Source organism: Theobroma cacao, chromosome 2 (assembly GCF_000208745.1).
Source record: "Theobroma cacao cultivar B97-61/B2 chromosome 2, Criollo_cocoa_genome_V2, whole genome shotgun sequence".
Lineage (NCBI taxonomy): Eukaryota > Viridiplantae > Streptophyta > Magnoliopsida > Malvales > Malvaceae > Theobroma > Theobroma cacao.
Window position 1 is genome coordinate 9,931,772 of NC_030851.1, and position 24,496 is coordinate 9,956,267.

Consider the following 24,496-nt stretch of genomic DNA (forward strand, 5'->3'; position numbering starts at 1 on the left):
AATTTCACCTTAAAATTCCTATTTGAACTAGTTCGAGGCTTAATCGACTTAATGATCCATTAAGGGCAATATCGTCTTTTAACGATTTTTCGAACTTCCTAAATATACAAACATTCTATCGAGCATGTGAATGACATTATAATTATTTTACAAAGCAGGGTTTGACACCTTCAACAAGATCAATCCCAATTATATTACAACATTATCCAATACTTAAAGAACAAAAAAAATTGTTGGTTGGTTATTCGGTCAATGTTAGGGGAAATGATTCTCCACCGACAACCGAACCAAGAAACTACAAAAGCCAATGCCCTCAATCGAATCCTTAACCAAAGTCGTTCAATCGACTTGTTTTCAACCAAAAATCATTGGCCTTAATTGGTTGGAACCACCTGTTGCTCAACCTTAGAAAGAGATGTTTAATTCTTTAAAAACTTGAAATTAATATGAATGTTTATCCTTATTTCATTTATATATTGAAAATAGTTCGATAACGAGAAAATCGAATAAACCGGTTGAAATATTATGATTTTCAATTTGTTCGAAATTCCTATAAAATTCGAACAAATCAATATTTTTACTAAGTCAATTCAATGTTTTCAATATTTCTAATTGAACCATTGATTACATTACGTAGAGATATCCATATGTTAGGTTATTCGTTGAGCTTGGATATGATTTTGTTAGTTTGGGTTTGACTTGAGAATATTATTACTTTAATAAATCATTTTTACTTTTAATTTTAAAATATATCTAAAAATATTATAATGTATAATATAATTTTTATTATTTTAATTAATTTAATAAATAATTAAAGTTAAAGTTAAAGTTAAAAAAATGCAAAACTCTCTCAACCAAGGTGATTTTCCACCACTTTCAATGGCCCACGGCTTGGCCAATCGTCGGCCGTTGGACCCACCAAACCAGTCGCTGGCGACTGTTACTCTCTTCCCAAGGCTACCGTCAACCTCCCAAACCCCTACAGCAGTCATATAACACAGTCGCCATTTGCACATGGGTTGCAGCAAGCCATGTAAGCCCAGTCGCAATTCACTGTTTCTCCCTATGCACTCAAAAAATCCTTTCTCTCTATCGCCACAATAGAAAAGGCACCCCTAATCCCTCCCTCACGAAGTCCAGTGTGTTACAAAGACAAGCCTGAAACACTCCTTTTTGAAGATGAGATTGAAGTTTTATTGGAACCTTTCAAGCATTCGGTGGTAGGAAAGTTCACCAAGATGCTACGATTGAATGATATCTGGCACGCCTTCACTGGCATTAGTCTCTCAGGTCCCTATAATATCCAATGGTTCGATTATAAGCATGTCCTCATCAATCTTTACAATGAACAGGATTTTAACAGAATTTGGTCAAGGCAGGTATGGTTCATTGCTAACCAGAAGAAGCACACATTCAAATGGACTTTAGATTTCCAACTCGAATGAGAATATTCAATCATCCCTGTTTGGATCTCCTTCTCAAACTAGAAGGCTCACCTTTTATGAGAAATCGACATTAATGATAATTGCTAAAACGAACGGGAATCCTCAATTCTTTGATGAAGCTATCGCCAATGGCACAAGACCAAGTGTGGCTTGGGTGTGCGTGGCGTATGATTGTCTGCAACCTCCGATCAACAATGTTTGGATCGTTATTAGCAACCAAAAAACAAGAGAAATCACAGGGGGATACTTTCAGAAGGTTTGAGTTTTCTAAGATGCCAGAATATTGCACTCATTGCTACCAAGTTGGTCATGGCGTTTCAAACTATTTGGTGCTTGGGAACAGGCAAGAAAAATCTAAGAATCATGAGCTGAAACCTACAAGTATTGGTAAACAACCAAATGAGCAGACTATGGTCCCCATTTGAGAAAAGAATGAAGGAATAAATTTTAAAGATCAAGAAGAAACAGAAAAGGTATTGATCGGCGATGGAGAAAAAAGAAAGGAAGCATTGTGATTGGATCCTCCAAAACAGAGCATGTAGTGGCAGGGGGTAGGAAATCAAGTAAAAGTGGGGTAAAAAATTCGATGGGGATGAAAATAGGTTCTGCAAATGGTTCCAAGAATCCTCTAGTGGCAGTTTCTAATCAGTTTAATGTGATAGCAGTAGGAGGTGTGGAAAGGAAAAATAAAAATGTAGAACAGAGCATGGGAAACACGGTGAACACTGTACCAGAAAAATCCCAGAATTTTTATTCTCAACCCCGGGGCTAGGAAAAATCGAAGGGGGATGTAGAAGTTAAGGTCCAATGTACAGGAGATGTTTTTGGAGATGATAGTGTTGAAATGATAGACAAAAGGAGAGATATCGTGGCTCTGATGCAAGGCAAAAGGGCAAAAGGCTCTCAACATTTTTCCATTGAAGCAAGGGGTTTTATTGAATCTAAAGCTGTTGAAAAATCATCTTATAATGTTCAAAATATAAGGAATCATGATTACATCCAGTGGGCTATGGATAATGCTCAAAATCTTACAGTAAGGAAATAGAGAAAAAAAAGAAAAAGAAAAGAAAAGCAGCCCTTGTGGCCGACTAAGTCTGTTGTCCAAGTAGAAAATGATGAACCCATGCAAAAATCACTGAAGGTTGTATTTAAGGCCTTAAGGGTTTCTGGTGATGTTAATGCAGCAAAGAGGATTTCTGGTGAAGCTTTGAAAAGTAGTGATGAAAACAATCCTATAGTGCATAAAAAACCAGGTGAGCGTGCTGTTAATAGGGAAAATATTTCTTTTCCATCCCATGCAGGTTCTGGTAGTGCAGACTTGGAAATCCACCCTTCTACCCATCGAAGACGCAAATCAGACAGTGAGGTCTCTTATGTTCCAGTTACAAACAACTCTTCCAATGATGAAGATATTGAGGTAAAAGATAGAACGGATGATTTTGATTTTATCGCCTGCTCCTACTTATCCATGACTAATTCTTTAATCCGGAATGTTAGAGGAATTACTGGTAAAGTGTTCCAAAGGCGACTAAAAAAATTTAAATTGATGCATAATTTAAAAATTTTAGCAGTGTTGGCATCAATGTTAGATGCTACTAAAATTGAATATTTTAGAAGGAGATTGGGTTTTGATGGATCTGTTGGTAACTGCTCAAATAAAATTTGGCTCTTCTGAAATTATGAGGTTACCTGTGAAATCATCCTTGATCACATTCAATGTTTGCATGTTCGGTCGTCATTTCCTTGGCTATCAAGTCCTTTTTATGCTTCCTTTATTTATGCTAAGTGTACACGGTTTTTTTTTATAATAGAGAGAAAGGGAATTCGAACGGCTGCACCAACCAATGAGGATTATATTATCAGAGATAAAAGGATCATGGATGATTAGGGGTGACTTTAATGTTATCTTGAGCAGGGAAAAAAGATTATATGGTGCGGCTCCTACGTATTTCAATTTCTATGAAGCCTGTAGGTGTGGTCCGTGTGGATCGGGATGGCCCAGAAAAAGAGGATCCAGGGTGCTTCCCCTGCTATTACCGTATCGAGGCAAAGAAATGGTAATAGGATTACCAACTAATCAAGGCTCTTTGCCACAAATTTTAATCTTAATTTTTTAAATTGATCAAAACTTGCTCCTTCATGGTTTGTCCTCTCTCTATCCAGATTAAGATATGATTGAATGATATATTAAAATCTATCAAAGTTGCGTTCCCATGTTGTTATGTTTAATTTTATGCAACCTACATTGGCCTCTAAAAGTTATACATCGCACATCTCACAATCACCGGAAAAGAAGGTTGCCAGGGAGTTCCGATTATTACAGTAGCAGACAAAGTAAGCAGGCACAATTCCTTCAAATAAACGACACTTGAATTTCATTGCTCTATCCTTTCAAACGTTAAATACAATTACTTTTTTTCCTGTAGACTACAATATACAATTTCAGGTACAACAATCTCTAAAGAAGCACAAGAATCCACGCAATACCTGCAAAAGGAAAAAAAATTTAGTGCTGTTATTTAACTCCAATCTCGTTAAAAATGCAAGAGAAGAAGCTGATGACAACACAACACTATTTGAGTTTTTCAGACTCTAAACCAACAACAAAAAATGTGAATGATTTAGAGTATAGTTTAACTCAATCAAAACAATACAAACACATTAACTAGTAAATAATCATTTCATAACTAAAATACGGCCTCTGTAGAATCCATTAACATCAGTGAATTGCAGCTTCTACCAAGTAGGTTCTCCCTGTAAAACAGGGACTTGGCTCCACTGCACCTCATCCAAACTGGATTTGATCATCATTGGCACCAAAAAAAAAACATATATTATAATTCTAAAACAATCTTAAAAAAAAAGGTCTCAGCAAAATCCAGTAATTTCATGAATGATGCAGCACCCCAAGTAGGTTCTCCCTGTAAGCAGGGTCTTGAGGAAATCTACACCTCAAACGAACGGATAAATCATCATAGACTGAACAGTAGTAAGAAAATAAAGCATTTTAATAAAATTGGTTGGTAAATCAGAGAGGCTCAGAATGTAAAACAGCTTCTCAATCAAGAATTTTCTGAAGCAGAACTGGCATTAAAAGCTGTATATAAATCCTCATGGCCAAGTACGTAAGTAGATTTTGAAAAAAAAAAATAAAGGAAAAATTTTTTTTCTCATAAAATAAGAAACAGAGGTTGGCTCATATCAAGAAATTCAACCATTTTATTGCTTATATATGCTTCATCGATTGCTCTCAGAAGCGCGGATAAAACTAAATGTAATCATCGCCAACGAATAAATAGACACGACCGAAAGTATAGCGGATGTTTTTAGAGGCGAAATCATAGAAAGACATGCCCCCACGTGTAACACCGCCAGATCCAATATTTGCCTCTATGACTAGCCTAGTTTCCAATGAATCATTAAATCTTGAAAATAAGCTAAAGGTGTAGTGAGGCAAAAACAATTACTGTAAATATGATTAGCAGTAATACATAAATTGGAGATATAGCCGCTGATTTGACACAGAAGAGCCGGTGGAAAAGTAAAGGCTATACTGCAACACGTAAAACGGCATGGCTTTAGCACGACTTTTGGGGCTTTTTTCTTCAAAGGTAGAGACTCAGAGAAGCCCGGGAGAGTACGTGCAGACATAACTTTCACAATATTTTTCTTCAATGCTTATCATAACAAATAACAATGACTCAACAAATCTCAAAGAGGAGGCTGAGTATTGACGTTAACATACCTCGAGGCCGGAAGCTCAAAGATGAGACGATGAAGAAGAGAGGCGACCTTGAATCGTTTATATAGAGCTCCTTCCAAACCCTAGGCTAGGGTTGATATGTTCAAAACCCTAGTTCAGCACGGGCTGGGTCACGTTAGAATATGGTTTTGCTCTGTTGCGATCTAAACTGTAAGACCTAAAACTTCTTATATTGGGCCCTTCAGCCCACCAAGAAGTCCTTCTCTTCTGTCTTCAAAGCTCCGTGAAAATGTATGCTTGTTGAGCCATCCGGCATTGGGCTTGCTAATGCTGATTTGTTTAGTATTATAGTTTCATTTTCTTCCTTTTACTTGTTTTTTTTTCTTCCCATATTTATTTATTTATTTTGTTGGGAATTTCTCCCTATACGTCATCTACAGACCTTTTTGGTTGTGAGATCATTTCCTACTTCAATCATTAATACTGGATCATGGTTTCTCAAGATATTCTAGTCATTACCAGTTCCTCAGGATGACATGAACATAATCAAATTAGAGGAATGATGCCATTCCGAATATGTATAGTACTATTATCATAACAAAGACAGAGCAAAAACGAAAACGGAGCGGAAATAGGCTACTCAACTCAAAAGGCCAAAACCATGACAACAAAGTACCAGGATGTAAAATCATCCGTTATAAAACTGACATAAGATCACTTTGTCTTTACAAACAATGTGTGAAACAGATTCTTCGACCTCATACTATCATCCATGTCAAATGCCGGTTACCAGCCCACTTAGCAGCAAGATGGACACCGATGGCCAAGGCTGCACCTAATAATGGCATTGGGAGCCGTCTCTCTGCGGCTACACCTTCAATTGGCTCCTCAACTTCGGAAAGCTTCTTTGAATGGTGAAAGATAGCTAGAGCTAGATAAGAAGTTATCACCAGGATCCTAACCCAAGGCTCCCCAATGGCAGCCATTACAGCTGCAACTGGCAGTGCTGATGTAACATCATCACGCTTTTTAATCAAGCGTGAGAAACCATATATCCCCAATAGAAGAGTCCAGTAGAGTGGCTCGGAAATGTAGCCAATCACAGCTGCATAACCAATTAGACCAGATATTGTAAGCATATATGGTTGACAGCTTATGGAGTTTGGAACAGTAGCCTCAGCAATGGAAAGAACTGCTGATGCAAGCACAATGATCACAGTCAGCTCATTAACAGGAGCATAAGCTACAATCCCAGAGTAGAAAGCTCTAATACTGTAGATCACAGTCTCTATACATCTGATTAAGGAAGTGGTTGGATCTCCAATGAAATGGAAGATAAAGGCGACTGCAAGTTTCAGGAGGTATGTCACAAATCGAACTATACCAAATGCAGCCTGTCTCCATTTAGATAGCTCAAACAAAACTGCCCTCCATGCATACAGAAGGAATGCTAGTGCTGCACATTAATCAAAAGAGAAAGAAAATTAGTTAGCATTATTCTAAACTTTTGGTTACAATCCTATGATTTAGACTAGCCTGAACTAAACATAATATGATTACTCTTAGTACCTTATTTGAACCAACCCCGGCCCCAAAATAAAATGTTCAACCTTCTTCCCTTCTAAAGGTTCGATTTGATGAGTAAGAAATTTCCATCCCATCTCTAGATGAAAGTATCAATTGTCAGCCAGTTCCCCATTACTTTTCTTTGCAACATGTTTTTGTTTCTTCAACAAACGAAGCAAAGGGCAATGCAAAGAAGTAACTATAGCCTTTAACGACATCCTAAACTCATCCAAAAGCTTATTAGGACAGATTACAATCATTTCATTCCCAATATTATCATGGCCAACAGATTTCCGCCAATATTTTGCTCCCTACACATGTAAAGATATGCATGGCTTTAAAGCCTTCTGTCGATTGAAAAATGTGCTTCAAATTTTACTTGACCATTCTAGGAAGATATTTGTCTTTTTTTCTATTCAAGACGCAAAATGTTAAGTTTCATTTCGTAGCAGAAATTTTAACGGAAATAATAGGCGGATGAGAAACACCATGAATTACTCTTAAGAATGGAGTAATAAGATGATGAATATACACAAACACTGTTATCTTCTATGTTGAAAATGATGATGTAACGGGAATCCAATTCTGATATACAGATGGTTATATTTTCCAATAATAGTTTTCACGGGATTTTCATTAATTGCATTGTTAAAAGAGATACAAATTCTGAAACGTCCAATATTAAGCTCAGTAGGCAGATGAGAAGCTCACCAACAAAGAAAGGCCACCTAACGGGAGGATCAGGAGCTTCTTTGGTCAAGTATCTGAACCTCTCGGGCATTGTACTCTCTCCTCTTGCCAATCTCTCAGCTTCGTCAACACCGCCATCTTCTCCTCCATTCCTTGCACTAACGTAAAACTCGGATTTTGCATTGCGAGAAAACCCCAATCTTTTGTCGGAGAGAAGAAGAAAATTGAGGGCCGGCTTGGGTGTGAAGGCCGGAATTCTTGAGGGAAATGAGCGAAGGGATTGGTGACGGGACGGGATTGAGAGACGAGAAATTGAAGTAGCTTTGAGAGGAAAGAGAGAAGGCTTGAGTGAGAAATTGGATGCAATTGTGGGGATTGTCATTGGAAATTATAGGCCGGTTCGTCTTTAGAAAGGTTTCGCCATTACCAGGGATTTTCAGGATTAAGGAATTGAGGTTTTGCAGAGTTTTTATTATTCTTTTCACAAAATACAAATGGGGTTGAGTAACTTGGGTTGCGTTTAGCTTGCCTTTCTTCAGTATTGCTTTTAGGCCCATGAACTTAGAGTCCACCGAAAAACTTTCCTCTTGGGTCATGCTCTCCTAATTAGGTTATTTTTTGGATAAAAAAGTTTACAAGCTGTGACTAGACGAAGAGAAGTGACCAGATCAAGGATGGAGACTGGTGAAAGGGGGAATAGATGACAGATGGCTACACTGAGCTGAGAGCTAGAGAAAAATTGATAGAAGCCTTAGGGAAATTAAAAGAAAATAAAATAATTTTAGTATAATATGAATATATACTAAATTAGAAACTAATAATAGTTATGTCGATTTTTTATTGATTTTATTTCCTCAATTCAAACACCTAATCAATTATGACACATATGATGTATGTGTATGGAAAAGAAACAAACTAATTATGTAAAACAAACTTATAAATCAACATAGAATTTAAATATTTTGGGCTCTCCTGCAACCCCCTTTGGTCCAACGGAGCCCGTCATTGAGAAATAATACAGCCACACAACAGGTTCGCGAACATCCCAGAGGAAAACATCAACGACAGGCCCCGAAACAGGCAAGGAATGGCCGTAACTATAAATACCACATGTTTCGTGCATGCAAAGCAACATTCCTTTTCTGCTTTGCTGAGTCGCTCTATCGACAGACCCTTCCCCCCAGATGGCTCCGCCAATAGCTACGGTCTCTGCTCCGGGCTGCCCCAAGCTCGCCGCTCCTTCACCACTTCTGGCCCCCACCCTCTTCTCAGCCTCTGCCGCTCTTCGGTAGACTCTTTTTTATTCAAATTTATTTATTGTGGTTGTTTTTTTATCCACAAGGCTGTGGCTTCTCATTTCGCAGTTGATGGAAAGTTTCGCGGTGGTTTAGTAGTAATTGGAAAAGATCATATATATCGTGGTTTAGCCTTCTTAGGGTTTTTGGGCATTTATTTTAATCTGTTTATTTTTGTGTTTTCCTAGCTCGCTATGTCAATGTCTGTTTTGCAATTTTTCTTCCTCCACACACACAGTAGACAAAAGGAAAATTTGGTCACTCGTGGTTTCGTTTTTCTTCTCTATGTTGCCGGGTCTTTTTGAAGATTTAAAATGCTTTTTATTTTTTTGCAACATTAATAAGCAATGGCTCAGAACTGTTCGACAAAGTAAATAAACAAGTTACATTTGCTGAATGGTTTTCCTGCAAAAATGCACATCACTCTCTTCACGAATTTAACTGAATTTGCTGAAATTCTTTGGGCTTTTTTATTTTAAAGATTATTATTATATAGCTTAAATCTAATCTGGACCATTCACACTTGATCAGGGTGCAACAATATCTACAATTTCTTATTGTCATTTTTCTTTGCCTAACTGGGTGCAAACAGTTATTCAGCTTTGTAATGTAGGATTTATTTCCCCTTTTGAGTAGCTTGTAAAGGTGAAAAAGAAAACTCAAATTTCTAATTGAGATATTTGACTGATTTTTTTCACAGTTAAATATGAAACTTTGATGGGATATATTCTTTTACCTGCTTTTGGCTGTTGATAATCCGTATATTGTTGTAATTTATGGGGACCAATTGCTAGAATTGTTGGAAAGTTTTGGTTATTTAATTAGTTAGACAATTCGAACATATTTGTATCCTATTTTTTAAGCTGAATTATGTGTTGCCCTGGTGACATATATATATGATCAGGTCTTAAGGATTTGATTCTAAAGCGATTCAGCAGTATCCAACTAGGATACAAGCCCTTAAATGTCGCATGCAAGTCAAGTTCGCAGGCCAATCTTTTATTGTCAAGCAACATTTGTGCACGGGGTTTCTTGTCTTCTACAGGTACATTACTTTGCATCAAGCTTGTTGTTTGATTTTTCCACACTTAATGAAGTTCCGATTACTGAATTCATCACTGATGCAGTTTTTTCTGCTTCAGTAAAGGGAAAAAAGGAAACTAGAAGCTAGTTTAGATACTAATTTGTTGCTGATGTATAACATATTTCGTCGATAATAAATGATATTACTCTCTAATCCATGGTTCTAATCTTCTTCCCTTTTTTTGTGAAAAAAAAAAAAGAAATTGGGTTCTCTGTATCTGCTAAATGCTGCATGATCGAAAAACAGGGATGATAGAGGTTCATTTCAGAAAACATCTTGACATATTTGTCAGGATCAAAGCCAGCCCTTGGGTGAAGCCACCCAAACAAGGGCTTTAGGCCCTCAATTTGGGAAGGCCCCAAATTTAAGGAGGATTTATAATTTTATAATAATTATAATATAATTAATTATATTAAAAATATATAAAAATAAAAAATAATTAATAAAAGTATTTGTTCTCTCATTTTTTTAATTATGAGCCTAATAAATCTCAATTTTTTATTATTTCTTTATTTTTAGAATGCTATTAATTCTCAACTATATTTACTTATTTTCATTCAACTAACGGTCATATATATTTAATCATTTTCAACAGCTATTTTTTTTTCATTTATTTATCTTATTTTCAATCAACTCATTTAATGATTTTTAATAGTTTTTTTTTTCCTATATATAAAACCAATTTTTTTTCAATGTATAATATCTACTTTTGAATTCTTCTTTTCTCATTTGCTTTTTCTTCTTTTAGCTTCAATTTTTCTCTAAAGAAAACACAGGAAGTCTGTTCTTTTATTATCTTCATAAAGTCGTGAGCCTTATTTGCGGTTTGCAATAAGCATTCAATAATTAATTACTATTGTTTTAATCTTTACAGATTTTTTTACTTTAATTTAGAGTTTATATTATATTATTATATTATTTTTATTTTATGTGATAGTTGATTTATTTGAATTAAAAATTTTAATTGTTGATTTTTATTTAATTTTAATAAAACAAGCCTCATTTGAATATTTCACTTTAGGTCTTTGAACTTATTGAGCCACCTCTGGTCAAGATACACTTTTCGCTAGCAGCAGCGTTGGCTTTGTGCTACAAAAAATGATGCTCGAGTTCTAGTGTTCTTTTTTTGTTTAACTTTATTTTAATAATTTATGATCCTTTGGTAGGAACACAGTATAACCACCTTATCGCCTTATCATCACGATTTTTAGGTGAAGATGAAGGTGACTTGCGGCATATAAACCACTTCTTAGCTAGACAACGAAGATCACGTTCTTCACCAAGGGCATACAAGGATGATATATTCAAATTTAACTAACTTGTGATAATCGAGAAGCCAAAATGGTGGTGAAGGACTTTGGCATGTGTCCCTTATTTAATAGCTTTGTAGATTTCTGACACGGGATATTTTGTTCAACCTTTGGTAAAACATTTTGAGATTTTTGAAAGTTTGGCTTATTTTGTCCCAATAGCTATCAAGAGATTACCTCCATGGTTCTCAATGATACACTGCTACATTGGTTATATTGGAATTGTGAAAAATAAAGATTGGCCTCACTTTTTCAAGTTCCATTTGATGATGGGCATGTTATTGGAGGCTGCCTTGCGGTTAATATGGTATACAAGCAATTTTTTTCCACTCATACACTACAACGACAAGTTTGGGATGCATTTCAGGGTTGGCATTGGATTCTTCTACATCTTCACCTTGTTAGTATGTGTTAGAAGTGCTCTTGGTGGCAAGTATGCTCACATCCCTGTTGTTAGTGATGCTACATATATTCACACACTGTTTAATATAAGAAGTTTTCTAAGGCCGTTTTAGGAGGCATGCGGTTATCTTTCAAGATTTCAACTAGCAGAAGTCCTCAAAGACAGCAATTGGTAACCATGATGAGGCTATTTAAAGAGTTTAAGAGTTAAAGGGGATTAAAAACATATATACATTATTCCTTCAATGTTCTTGTTGGAAAACTTATGGACTATGAATGCAAATGGAATAAAGCATATCATTAATAAAATTGATTAGAATGTCAACATGGAAGAGTTGACCGAAAGATCTTAGGTTGCATATATGGCTAATAGGTAATAGGGTCCCAGTCCCTAGTGAGAAAATGATGTCGTGCAACATCTCTTCTCGATTGCCAAGTATTATTGAATGATGGGCCTTAGTTTGTTTGAAAGAATGGATGTTTACATCTAATACCTGACCATTGATTTGATTGTAATTGGAACCCATGTCTTTTTGGTATTTCTACTAATTATGAATTATGTATTCCTCACCTAAACTAATTTAACTCAGCTAGACTTGTTTTATTATTCTCCCCTTGTTACAAATTATTGATAATTCTATTATATAGAGTTATTTTGACCTATTTTTAGAGCTTAAGTAGCTAGACTTTTGAGATTTTAGGTTTAGATTTTAGCATTTTAGGTGTTTTTTTAGTTTAAACTTGATTACATGTTGAGTAGTTAATTTAAGTTATTTTAGTTAAATTTTATATTATTTTGTTTTAAATTACTTTAAGATTAGTTATTGTTAATTTCACTTATTACTTTTTTACGTAGAACGTCTAGCAAACAATATCTTAGAGCAGGGTGACTGTTAGAAACCAAAATAAAAGCCCAAAAGTCATAAATAGGCATATTCATAATTTTAATATTTTTCTTATTTAGTTAGGATAGTCATGTTCTAATTAGGAATAAAACATTTATTTTGTTTAAATTTCTTATTAACTATTCTAGTTGTACTAAACAACTAGAGGTAGAGTTTTGTTAGGACTTGAGCTTATAATACTATAAATAAGACTCTTAGGCTTAGTTTTTGAATCATCGAATAATATTACTAAGTTCTTCTCTTAAACTTAAGTTTAAAGTTTCAATATTTGAAACTTGGTTATTAGCCTTAAAGGCATAGTCAAGTGCTAGCCTTTATTTTCACACTAACTCACTACGTTAGTTGGTATCAGAGCGAAAAAACTCATCCAATCTAATGGCAAGTGACTCAATTATGGTACACGGCGGTTTTCATTGAGAAGATCAGAGAACTAAGACCTTGTGATATGCAGATCAAGGGGTGGCGTTGAGGGCTTTGGAGCAACGAATGGATCTCAAATTTCAACATTTGGAACGACGCTTTGAAGAAATTGCAGATCGACTTGATGTTTTAGGTGTAAATGCTAATAGAAACTGGAATGACGAGAAGCCATGTACCGGAGATGATATAGCTCTTAAACAACCTGTTGGCAGACCTGTTCCTACAAACGGGCGTAGACAACAGGTCTACATGGAAGATTCTGAAGAGGAAGATGATTATGTAGCAAAAAGATATGCTAGATATGGAAGGAATGATTATGGTGACAGAGATACTTGCGATTTCAGATTAAAGGTAGATATTTTTGCTTTAATGGGAGTATGAATATTGAAGATTTTTTGGATTGGATGGTGAAAATAAAAAGATTTTTTGAATATATGAAAATTTCATAAAGAAAAAAGGTAAGACTTGTCACTTGTAGATTGAAAGGTGAGGCTTTTGCTTGTTCGGAAAGGTTGCATCTAGAAGGAATCGTGAAGGGAAAACACCAGTTAGAACTTGGTATAAGATGAAGCAGTTGTTACAGAAAGATTTTCTTCCTCCTGATTATGAGTAGATTTTATTCCAGTGATATCAAAGGTGCCATCAAGGTCACAAAACTGTACGTGAATATACTATAGAATTTATAAGATTAGCAGAGCGGAATGACCTGAGGGAGACTAAAGGGCAATAGGTTACTAAGTATCTAAAAGGGTTGAAGCTAGTTATTAGAGACAAGATAGGGGTACATGTATTACAAAATTTATCTAAAGCACGAAATATTGCCTTAAAGGTTGAATTGATGTTGCAAGAAAAGAACAGACTTGATTATTCTTGCAGAGTGGAATGACTTGAGGGAGACTGAAGGGCAACAGGTTGTCAAGTATCTAAAAGGGTTGAAGCTAGTTATCAGAGACAAGATAGGGGTACAAGTATTACAAAATTTATCTAAAGCACGAAATATTGCCTTAAAGGCTGAATTGATGTTGCAAGAAAAGAACAGACTTGATTATTCTCGCAAAAGTTGTAGCGGGGATAATTATAGAGCATCCAACGACAAGAATAAATCAGTTCATGATAGTTTTGCACGCAACGACTAGTTCAAGGAAGAGAAGGCAACTAGAAAGTAGAAAGTATTAGATGCGAAAGAAGGGCTCAAAGCCGCAAATCCCTATGTTAAACCAAATCCAGGGAAGTGTTTCAAATGCAATAAATCTGGTCATAGATCTAGTGACTGTCTTCTTAGGAAAGCAGTCGATGTGGTGGAACGAGAAGAAAAAGATGATGAAATTTGTTGTGGTCTAGATGGGGATAATGGCCAGTATGAGGATGATGATGATGGCCAGAACTATATGGTGAGAAGAATGATGTTGTCTCCCAAACAAGAGGATAATATTCAACGATATCAATTATTTTGAACTAGGTGCACCATCACTAACCGTTTATTTGATGTGATTATTGATAGTGGTAGTTGCGAAAATATTATTGGTAAGGATGTTGTGGAAAGTTTGAGATTTAAAGCAAAGAAACACCCTAATCCATACACTATTGGCTAGATTAAGATAACAAAGAATTTTCATGTAACAGAATGGTGTAAGGTGCTTTTTTCCATTAGTAAATACAAGGATAAGGTATATTTTGATATTGTGGATATGGATGCTTGTCACCTATTATTTGGTAGACCTTGGCAATTTGATGTTGCAGCACAGCATGATATAGAGAAAAAACCTATAAATTGGAAAAAGATGGCATAAAGTTTACTTTATTACCAATGAAAGGAAGTGCCAAAACCAAAGCTTCTAAAGTGGAGGGGCGTACTTTCTGTACCCTTACTTATTCAGAGAATGAGATAGAGACTGCTTCAAGGAGTCAAAAAGGTGCATGCTCTAATTGTGAAACAGGTGTTGTCAATTGAAAAGGATCAAAAAATAGTAGAACATTTAGAAGTAGTTAAACCGTTACTAGCAGAATTCAGTGAAGTGATGCTAGAAGATTTACTTGATGGTTTACCACCCATAAGAGATATTCAGCACCATATTGACTTGATTCCTAGTGCTATTGTGTACCCAAAGTCACCACACCATGCTTTTGACTTGGTTGAGTTGCCTAAAGTTTCTGGATTTAATGTAGCTGCAGATGGCTAATCAGTTGCAAGATGTTCAAGCAAAGGTGAAATAGAAATTAGAGCAAGCTAATGCCAAGTACAAGAAAGCTACAGATCTACACCACAGAAAGTAGATTTTTGAAGTGGGAGATCAGGTAATGGTGTTTCTACGAAAAGAAAGGTTTCTAATAGGGACTTATAGTAAGTTACAATTTAAGAAGTACGAACCATACCAGATTTTGAAGAAGATCAATGACAATGCATATGTTGTGGATCTACCAAACACAATAGGAATTTCTAAAACATTTAATGTGGCGGATATTTACCCACTTCATTCATCAGATGAACCCTTGTATCCAGATATACACATTAACTCGAGGTCGAATTTTTCTCAAGAAGAGGGGACTGATGTAGAACGTATAGCAAACAATATCTAAAAGCAGGCTGAGTGTTAGAAACCAAAACAAAAGCCCAAAAGTCATAAATGGGCATATTCATAATTTTAATATTTTCTTTATTTAGTTAGGAGTCTTACAGAGGAATTATAGGTATAATAGAATTTTTTTTTATTTAATTTACTTGTATTAGGACTTTAGGATAGTCATGTTCTAATTACGAATAAAACATTTATTTTATTTAAATCTCGTATTAACTATTTTAGTTGTACTAAACAACCAGAGGTACAGTTTTGTTAGAACTTGAGCTTATAATATTATAAATAAGATCCTTAGGCTTAGTTTTTGAATCCTCAAATAATATTACTAAGTTCTTCTCTCAAACTTGAGTTTAAAGTTTCAATATTTGAAACTTTGTTATTAACCTTAAAGGCATAGTCAAGTGCTACCTTTTATTTCCACGCTAACTCGTTGCATCACTTTTGTAGGAAATTTGAAAAAAAAAATGCTCATTTAACGAAAATTAGTGCAAGTATGGTGATGGTTTCATTCGTATATGTTTCGGTATTTTGACCATATCTCTCTCTACAAAACTCCAAATGGGGTGATTCTTGAACCAATAGAATTCTAAGAAGAAGGGTTACAACGTTTATGTTTACCAATTTGCCCAGTTCTGATCACATCATAGTCAAAATATTTGTCTAAGTTGGAGCACTGCTGTAGTACACATAGATTGAACACGATACAATATTTGGAACAGATCTTTCAATCCAAAAGTTCAATTGACATGATTCTTAAGCCATTGGAAATTTAAGAGACAGGGTTAAAACTTTTATGTTTACCACTTTACCTAGTTCGAAGCATATTAGGGTGAAAATCATGTTCGAAATTGATATACCACTATAGCACTAGGAGAATAAGGCTGTAACGTTGGTGAAATGAAGGCTCATCATACAATTTTCCAGAAAGCTCAGCGTCGCTGCGCTGCAGAAGTAGCGTTGCAGTGCTACTGCAGCAAAAAAACCAACGCCGTAGCGCCAAGAAATCAAGGTCGTGGCACTGGTTGATTTTTCAAAAATAAAAATTTGACGAGATTTTGAAAATTAGGTTACTTAGAGCCTATTTAAGGGACATTTTTTAAAGGTTTTAAGAGGGAGGCAACAAGTAACTATTCTGGAGATTTGGAGCCAAGAACAAAGTAAGGAAACAAGAGATTTGGTGAGAAAATTAAGATCACAAAGCTCTAATTACTAGTTTTCTCTCTTTACTTTTGTGTTTTTTTTTATTTTTTTTTACTTGGATTAATGACTAATTTTCTTTGGATGAAGTTTTTATTACATATTATTAGCTAAATTTGTTTTTTTAGGATTGCAATTGAACTTATATGTAATCTAAACTTTTAATCTCTTTCCTGCTTATCTTTAATGGGATTTGAATTGTTTATTCTAATTTGTTTTTAATGCTTTTAATTGTTTGATCACCAATTAAATTGATTTAGGAACCTAAACAAACTTAAAAAAGGGAGTTTAGTGTAAACTAAAATTGAGATAGTATATAATCATATTAATTGATTTACGTATAGGATAGGGATATACCTATAAGCTTTATGTAATCAAATTAGAGTTTGAACTTAATGAGTTTATTTTAATTTCAATTCATATAGGAATATAGTGTTTTTGTTAAAATAGATATTTTTATAAGATGAGTCGGGATACCTTTATAAATAATTGAGAACTTTAGGTTAGCAATTTAACCTATTGAAATAAGTTAAGGAAGAGAGGTAAGATTTAGATAAAGTGTGAGAGATATCCTAGACTTAATTGATTCGATTTTTACCCAATTATCTTGTTACTTTGATTTTTCTTTTTAGTATAAATTTTGGTTAATTAGATTCAGTTAATTACTTAGTTATTTGAATTTGATTGTTTGGATAAGATTAAATTGTTCTAATTCTAGTACTTAGGAAAATTTTAGATTAATTCTCTGTAGGATCGATGCTCTACTTGCTTATATACTATTTATTCGATATGTATACTTGCGTAATAGAATTTTAACTAACAATTATCAAATAAATAGCCATATGCCTTTATTGGAAAACCAATACCTTGATCCATTGTCAATATTATCAAAGTCAGCCTAGCCCTTATTGTTTTTCCCTTGGAAGAGTAAACAAGTTGGATTGGATCTGTATAACGGGATGGTCAGTTTTGCTATAAACAGTTAAAGATATAGTGACAAATTCAAGATTTTATATGAGGGATGATGAATAATTATATAATGTTATAATCAAATTAATGATTCGATTTGAAGTAAAAAAGTAATTATTTTTTAAATAAAATTAAATTAAATTATAATATAAAATTTTATTAATAATTTAAATATAAATTTTTAAATTTAACAATATAAATAGACATAAAGCATAAATAAAAATTAACATTAGGCTTTCACGTTAGACATCCTAAGCTGTGCTCGATGTTATTTCATGCTTTCAAAATTATCTATAATGAAATCGTGTCAATGATCCTGACAATCTTTTTCTCAATGTAAATGATAAGTGAACTGGTAAGAAAATCATCTTCCATCTTATTATGTAATCTCGTCTTTACAATTTTCTTAACTGAAAATGCACGTTTTGTAGTTGCTATAGAAACTGAAAGAATTAAGATAAGTTGAATCAATCGATCTAGGAAATGATATATAATTGATTTTTTTGTCTTTTTCATTAACTGATATAGCTTTGAGAGAGTTGAAACACTTTGCAAACATGAATCTTGCCTAATATCAAGTTCAAAATGCTCCAATGCATATTTCACATGCAATTAAACAATCTAGAAAAAAAGAGAAAAAAAAAGTCCAAAACTTGGGCTAGTTGAGCTAAGGAAAAAAAAGAAAAGAAAAAGAATATAAAAATAATTTCAAATTTTGAGTTAAGTAAAAAAAGAAAAAAAATAATTTCAAAATTTGAACTTAGTGTCTTACCACTACTTAAAATTAACTCTTTGAATTTATTTAGGGGTGGTAAAGTTAAAAGAAAAATAATTTCAAAATTTGAGTTAAGAATAAAAAAAGAAAAAAATAATTTCAAAATCTAGACTTAACTCCTTATTACTACTCAAAATCAACTCTTTGACTTTATTTAGAGATGGTAAAGTAATATTTTTCTAACTTTTATGCATATAAAAATAAAAAAATTTAATCATTTGCATCGGTAGACATGAATAAGACTAAAATCTCCCTAGCTGTGCAATTCTTTATCCAATGACAAAAAGGGGGTGGCATGCAAGATTTGAGTTTTTTATTTATTATTTAGAGAAAGAGAATTCGAACGATATTTTTTAATCAATTAATGAATTAAATATTTTAATATATTGTAAGATTTGGATTAAAATCCAAACAATCCAATTTTCATTCCTCAAGTTAATCGAATGTCAACTATTTAGATTTTTTTAAAAAAAACTGCTATGACTATCATCAATGAAATTTAAAATAAGTATGTTCTAATTTAGTTACATATAAAAAAAATGATCCTAGAAAAAATCACCAAAAAGAAAAACCAAGGCAAAGAAAGAAGAAAATTACTAAAAAAAGAAATCTGAAGTACCGGGGGCTCTATAACTGTATTTGCATCAATCAGAATTCAGAGGCCGCCAGCGCTGACATGGCCAGATCAGAGCCACCGTTTGGAAAACGACCAACTACATTGACGTTCACTTTATTACACAAGTAACACAAAAAGCCCAACCTTAAAACCAACTGTTAAATACAATCCCCTCTGCTTCACTGCGCAACACTTCCCATTCCCTTTACTGAAATCCACATAAAACAAACTCCTCTTTCTCTTTCATTTCCGGATTTTAATTTCTTTTTTATAACCCAAAAAAATTTTCTTTTTAATGAATCCAGTTTCCTTATCTTAATTAGATCTTAGACAACTACTTCAAGGAAGATCACAATTTTTCTGGAAATTGAAGTGGTTTCTAGGGGGGGAGTCATTGTCCCCGGAACCAGACGGGAGCTGTAGAGCTGTGAAAGATGAGGCGGAGAGGAGTAGATTTTAGGAGGCCAGTGAGGAGGAGGCTTTCCAATGTGGTGTGGTGGACATTGTGTGGGATTGTGGTCTTGGTGTTCATCGTGATTTTGAGCAAGGAGAATCAGATTGAATCAAGACCCACTATATCTAGGGTAAAGATCTGCTCTCCTTTTTTCTTCTTTTTCCCGTAATGAATTTCTTATTAAGATTGAGAACCCCTGCTTCGGTTTCGTAATTTTTGGACCTATTTGAACAAAATTCTATTTTGGGTAGTGGTTAAATTATTTGATTGAGGTGAATTTAGGAAAATAAATTTACCCTTTCATTGGAACGATTAGTTTGCTTTCACTTCTGCCTATAATGTGAATGGGAAGTAAGATGGCAGTTGGTGTTTGTATTTTGATTGATCTGTTGCTGCAGTTTCTCATAGGATCTCGGACATTTCTACTTTCTGAGATTTATGTACTACAGAATTCTAACTGTTTTGTTGGGTCATTTTTGCCAGCAAGAGTTTTGTGGGATTGGTTCCTTGTTTGACGCATTACTCTGGATGGATCTATTTAGCTAAAAACGTTTTTGTTTTAATAATCTTTTTGAGCTAGCTAATATGGTTTTTGAGTATGCTAAAGTTAGTCTTGGCAAAAAAACAAAAAATGCAAGTTAGTTTGTTGTGTCAATTATCATCTATTCGTACCAAAACAATGCAGATCATTTAGATTGACTCTTTGTTTTGGTCCAGGACTAGTTCTCTAGATCACTTTCCCTTGTTAGATATAGTAGTTTTGGCATGTCATTTCGCATGCTAAACATATTTAAGACATTTGGGAAGTAGAAATCTAAAGTGAAGAAAGGTTAGTGCAACTTTGGTAGCTCTGTAAGGACTGAGTAATTTAGCCTCTAAGGAAGTAGAATGGTAATTCCAGACTTAAAAAATGACAAGTGATTGCTGGTTTGGTTTTATGATGTGGTAGTATATGCTTCTCTTGTCTTGGAAACATGCCTTGAACAACATATGAGTGTTTTAAATGAAGGGGGTTATATAATGATGATATATCTTATTTGTTCTTAGGGCTAGCTTGGAGGTTTAATCACCTCATCTCTGCAGTGACATATGGTTTGTTTTTGTATACACCAAATATGTGGTTTAGAAGGGTTATGCATGTAAATTATATGCAATTGAGGAAAAATAGTTTGGTATGTTGTTTTTATTCTTAACAGCTGAGTGAGCATATTAGGATCATACTTCTCTAGTGATGAGGATTACTCTTTGGCCCTGTATGCGTTAGTAGTTTTGGGCATCTTTTGAAGTTGTAGGATAGAAAGAGGAGAAAGAGGTGTTTAAGAACCATGCATCATAACTTTAAGGGAAATGAATTGATCCATAATAAGAGAAAGAGAAAAAATGGATAACCAATAGGAATACTTATCATAAGTGGTGTGCTTCTGTCATGCTACCATTTGCTTTGTGCTATAGGTTATCAGGATATAGAAGTAAAGAGTACATTATCATGAGACTAGCAGTGGATAACTATCACTGGGGAAAAAAGCATGGTTCTTTATAGATGCAGAAGATCTAGAATTTATGTTGATGTAAAGCAACAATTTAAAGATGTATTTGATCCTGTAAAAATTATGAGTGCTAGGTTAATATGCAGTGGCAATGTTTATGGGGCTAGGCCATTCCAGATGAGATAGTCTAATGCTGGATATGCCAAGTTGCGAAATGAAGCTACAATTTTTATTTATTAGCTTTTGCTTTGCAAAGTTCCTTCTATGTGCTGGATCTATATGGACTATGTTTACTTTCTCTGCTTGCCTTAAACTGAATTGCAGCTGATAAATCCTGCTTTAAATCATAGAATAACTGTTGCCTGGACAAAATCTGGTAGAAAGGTTGTACTGGCATGTGGGAAAGCCCATTAAGATAGTACATACCTTTAAAGGTTGGATGGTGTAAGATCTCATGGATTATTAATTCAAACACAGTAACCTAGTTTCAAAGGTGCTCTTAGACTTTGTCTACTGTTATGAATATGATGTGTCAAGGGACCTCAGTTTCACATTGCATTTGGTAATTCCTCGATTTTGTAGAAGATAGCAGCAACATCATTTGGTGTTGGTTTTTCTTTTTTTTTTGTTCTCTCTCTCTCTTTTTCTTTTTGTTGTTTGTTTAGTAGTATAAAGTCTTCTCGTGTTATGGCATCTGTTTGCTTTCCTGCCCACACTGTGTTAACACTTAAACTTACCGGAAAAAATTAAGAAACAAAAGTGAAACCCTTTGGCTTTTTTAAGCCACAGAGTAGATGGAGTACATTGTCTTGCATTATTGAAATTTGGCATGACCCAAATCATATGACTAGATAATATTTTTAGGATACCTCTAGTCATATTACTAAATTGAAATAGAAATACTCTTTTGTGCCCCTCCATTCAATTGTGAAGTTGACAAATATGTGTTTGTGTTTTTGTCTGCAGAGACCTTATCGACATGACAGAATTATGGAAGGCCTGAACATCACTGATGAAATGTTAAGCCCCAACTCTGTCACTAGGCAACTTAGCGACCAAATTTCTCTTGCAAAGGCTTTTGTTGTGATAGCAAAAGAAAGCAACAATCTTCAATTTGCTTGGGAATTAAGTGCCCAGATCCGTAATTCACAGGCCCTTCTGTCAAATGCTGCAACTAGGCGAACCCCTTTGACAGTTCCAGAATCAGAGACTGCAATTCGTGATATGGCACTTTTGCTCTACCAAGCCCAGCAACTCCACTATGACAGTGCAACAATGATTATGAGATTGAAAGCCAAAATCCAAGCTCTTGAAGAACAGATGAGTTCAGTAAGTGAGAAAAGTTCGAAGTATGGACAAATAGCTGCTGAAGAAGTCCCCAAAAGTCTATACTGTCTTGGTGTTCGGATGACTACAGAATGGTTTGGAAACCCAAATTTACAAAGGAAACTCAGGGAAAGAAAACACTTGGAAGCTAAACTTAAAGATAACAGTATGTATCATTTCTGTGTCTTCTCTGATAACATCCTTGCAAGTTCCGTGGTGGTTAATTCAACAGCTTTAAATTCCAAAAATCCAGATAAGGTTGTCTTTCATCTTGTAACTGATGAAATAAACTATGCTGCAATGAAGGCGTGGTTTACTATGAACAGTTTTCAGGGAGTGACTGTTGAGGTTCAGAAGTTTGAGGATTTCAAGTGGCTGAATGCCTCTTATGTTCCAGTTCTTAAGCAGCTCCAAGATTCTGAGACTCAGAGTTATTATTTTTCTGGCCATAATGATGATGGTCGGACTCCAATCAAATTCCGAAATCCTAAGTACCTCTCAATGCTTAATCATTTGAGGTTTTATATTCCTGAAGTTTTTCCAGCACTGAAGAAAGTGGTGTTTCTTGATGATGACATTGTGGTTCAGAAGGATTTGTCTGGCCTATTTTCCATTGATTTGAATGGCAATGTTAATGGAGCAGTTGAGACATGCATGGAGACATTTCACAGATATCATAAGTACCTGAACTACTCTCACCCTCTTATAAGAGCACATTTTGATCCTGATGCATGTGGTTGGGCATTCGGGATGAATGTTTTTGATTTGGTTGAGTGGAGGAAGAGGAATGTGACTGGCATCTATCACTATTGGCAAGAAAGGAATGTGGACCGGACATTGTGGAAACTTGGGACACTCCCACCTGGACTGTTAACATTCTATGGATTGACAGAGGCACTGGATCCCTCATGGCATGTGCTGGGGCTGGGCTATACCAATGTTGATTCTCTGTTGATAGAGAAAGGGGCTGTTCTGCACTTCAATGGGAATTCAAAGCCATGGTTGAAGATAGGGATAGAGAAATACAAGCCCCTTTGGGAGAAGTATGTTGACTATTCTCACCCTTTATTGCAACAATGCAATTTTCATTGATAAATTGCCATGGGAATCTGTAGTCTTCCACGACAAGTTCACTGCCTTAGAAGCTTCAAATTTTGAGGTCAAGTATGCTTGTACAATTTTAAAGAGGTCAAGCATGGCTGGTGGTTGTAACATGGTATTTAATTCATTTCAACTAGCTTGTTGTAGTATAGATTGTTCATTCAACATCAATTATTTAAAGATCCTTATTAACAAAACAATTTTGATCTATATCATTTAGGTCAAGCTGTAAACTTATACCATGGTAATCTACAATCCAATCGACCTTCTTTCCAAGTTTAATCATATGCTTATGTTTGCTTTCTAAGTATGGAATCTCTGATCCAATGAATAATGTTCGTTTTATTGTTATGATGTTATGATTAAATATGCATCTGGCTTATCTTATGCTTTTCCTTTGGATATCATTTGGTTAGATCAATTAATGTTATGTAAATTCACATTATTCTTCAAGATAGCTGAACATGCATCACTTGCTTTGGTGCATTTGTGTTTCCTATCTTATTCAGATAGTTTGTATTTAGAGCTTATTTGGTCTGTTTTTTTTCTAATTTAAAAGTCATTATAAAGCTTTTATAAAAAATAATAGCTTTTAAAATTAAATTAAAATTATTTGATAAAGTTTTTTTATAAGTTTTTTTTTATAAGTTATAATTTTAGTTAAAATTATGATAGAGAACATTTCACTTTTTGAGATAGTAATATTGTAATTAATTTTAACAAATGAGAATATTTTTGAAACAAAAATAAAAATTTTCTTGTATTTAAAAAAAAAGAGAAGGAAAAACTTCTTATAGGAGTTTTTTTTGGATTTTTTTTTAAATTTTTTTAAAATTTATAGTTGACTTTATTTTTATTTTTAAGAGGTAAATAAATTTAAAAAAAAATCAAATCAAGCAAGCAATGATTCCCACGTTGATGGTGTCTTAAATTTCCAAGTTCCTTCTCATTGTTATGGGGGAGAATAAGAGTTAGGAATAATGAAGTGAATAACGTTAAATGCATCATAAAATCTCAGACCTCCTTAAACAGCCGACATGTTGAAAAGGATTGTGGGACTGGGACATCAGTCTTTTTGCATCTCAATCTGTTCTACATCAGATGACGACAAGTTTTAACTTTACCATTGTTTCGTCTTACCGAATGAGGAATAACAACAGAAGAGGGCAAGGACC

General features: G+C 34.4%; 3 protein-coding genes and 1 long non-coding RNA gene across 4 annotated transcripts; 2 read left to right on the plus strand and 2 right to left on the minus strand.

The window, feature by feature from the left end:
- Nucleotides 3,794–5,342, minus strand: LOC18608634. Its single transcript, XR_001926346.1, has 2 exons — nucleotides 5,191–5,342; nucleotides 3,794–3,932 (listed from the first exon to the last, which is right to left on the minus strand). It is a non-coding gene; the product is annotated as an uncharacterized LOC18608634 (long non-coding RNA).
- On the minus strand, nucleotides 5,759–7,917 carry LOC18608635. The gene is made up of 2 exons (XM_007043430.2): nucleotides 7,426–7,917; nucleotides 5,759–6,604 (listed from the first exon to the last, which is right to left on the minus strand). Exons 1-2 carry the CDS (start codon nucleotides 7,784–7,786, stop codon nucleotides 5,907–5,909), a joined length of 1,059 nt encoding a protein of 352 aa, XP_007043492.2. The 5' UTR covers nucleotides 7,787–7,917; the 3' UTR covers nucleotides 5,759–5,906.
- Nucleotides 8,319–11,608, plus strand: LOC18608636 (protein TIC 20-IV, chloroplastic). The gene is given in 4 exon segments (XM_018114888.1): nucleotides 8,319–8,692; nucleotides 8,888–8,901; nucleotides 9,604–9,744; nucleotides 10,950–11,608. Coding segments are annotated over 4 exon segments (918 nt in total). The 5' UTR covers nucleotides 8,319–8,588.
- Nucleotides 18,979–23,608, plus strand: LOC18608637 (probable galacturonosyltransferase 10). The gene is made up of 2 exons (XM_007043432.2): nucleotides 18,979–19,537; nucleotides 21,861–23,608. The coding sequence occupies exons 1-2, from the start codon at nucleotides 19,388–19,390 to the stop codon at nucleotides 23,310–23,312; spliced, it is 1,602 nt and encodes a 533-aa protein (XP_007043494.1). The 5' UTR covers nucleotides 18,979–19,387; the 3' UTR covers nucleotides 23,313–23,608.

Coding starts and splice junctions, on each gene's coding strand:
- LOC18608635 (XM_007043430.2), bottom strand. CDS start 7,786: ATGACAATCCCCACAATTGCATCCAATTTCTCACTCAAGCCTTCTCTC. Junction 6,605..7,425: donor TAGGTGGCCTTTCTTTGTTG/GTGAGCTTCTCA, acceptor ATTAATGTGCAG/CACTAGCATTCCTTCTGTAT.
- LOC18608637 (XM_007043432.2), top strand. CDS start 19,388: ATGAGGCGGAGAGGAGTAGATTTTAGGAGGCCAGTGAGGAGGAGGCTT. Junction 19,538..21,860: donor CAAGACCCACTATATCTAGG/GTAAAGATCTGC, acceptor TTTTGTCTGCAG/AGACCTTATCGACATGACAG.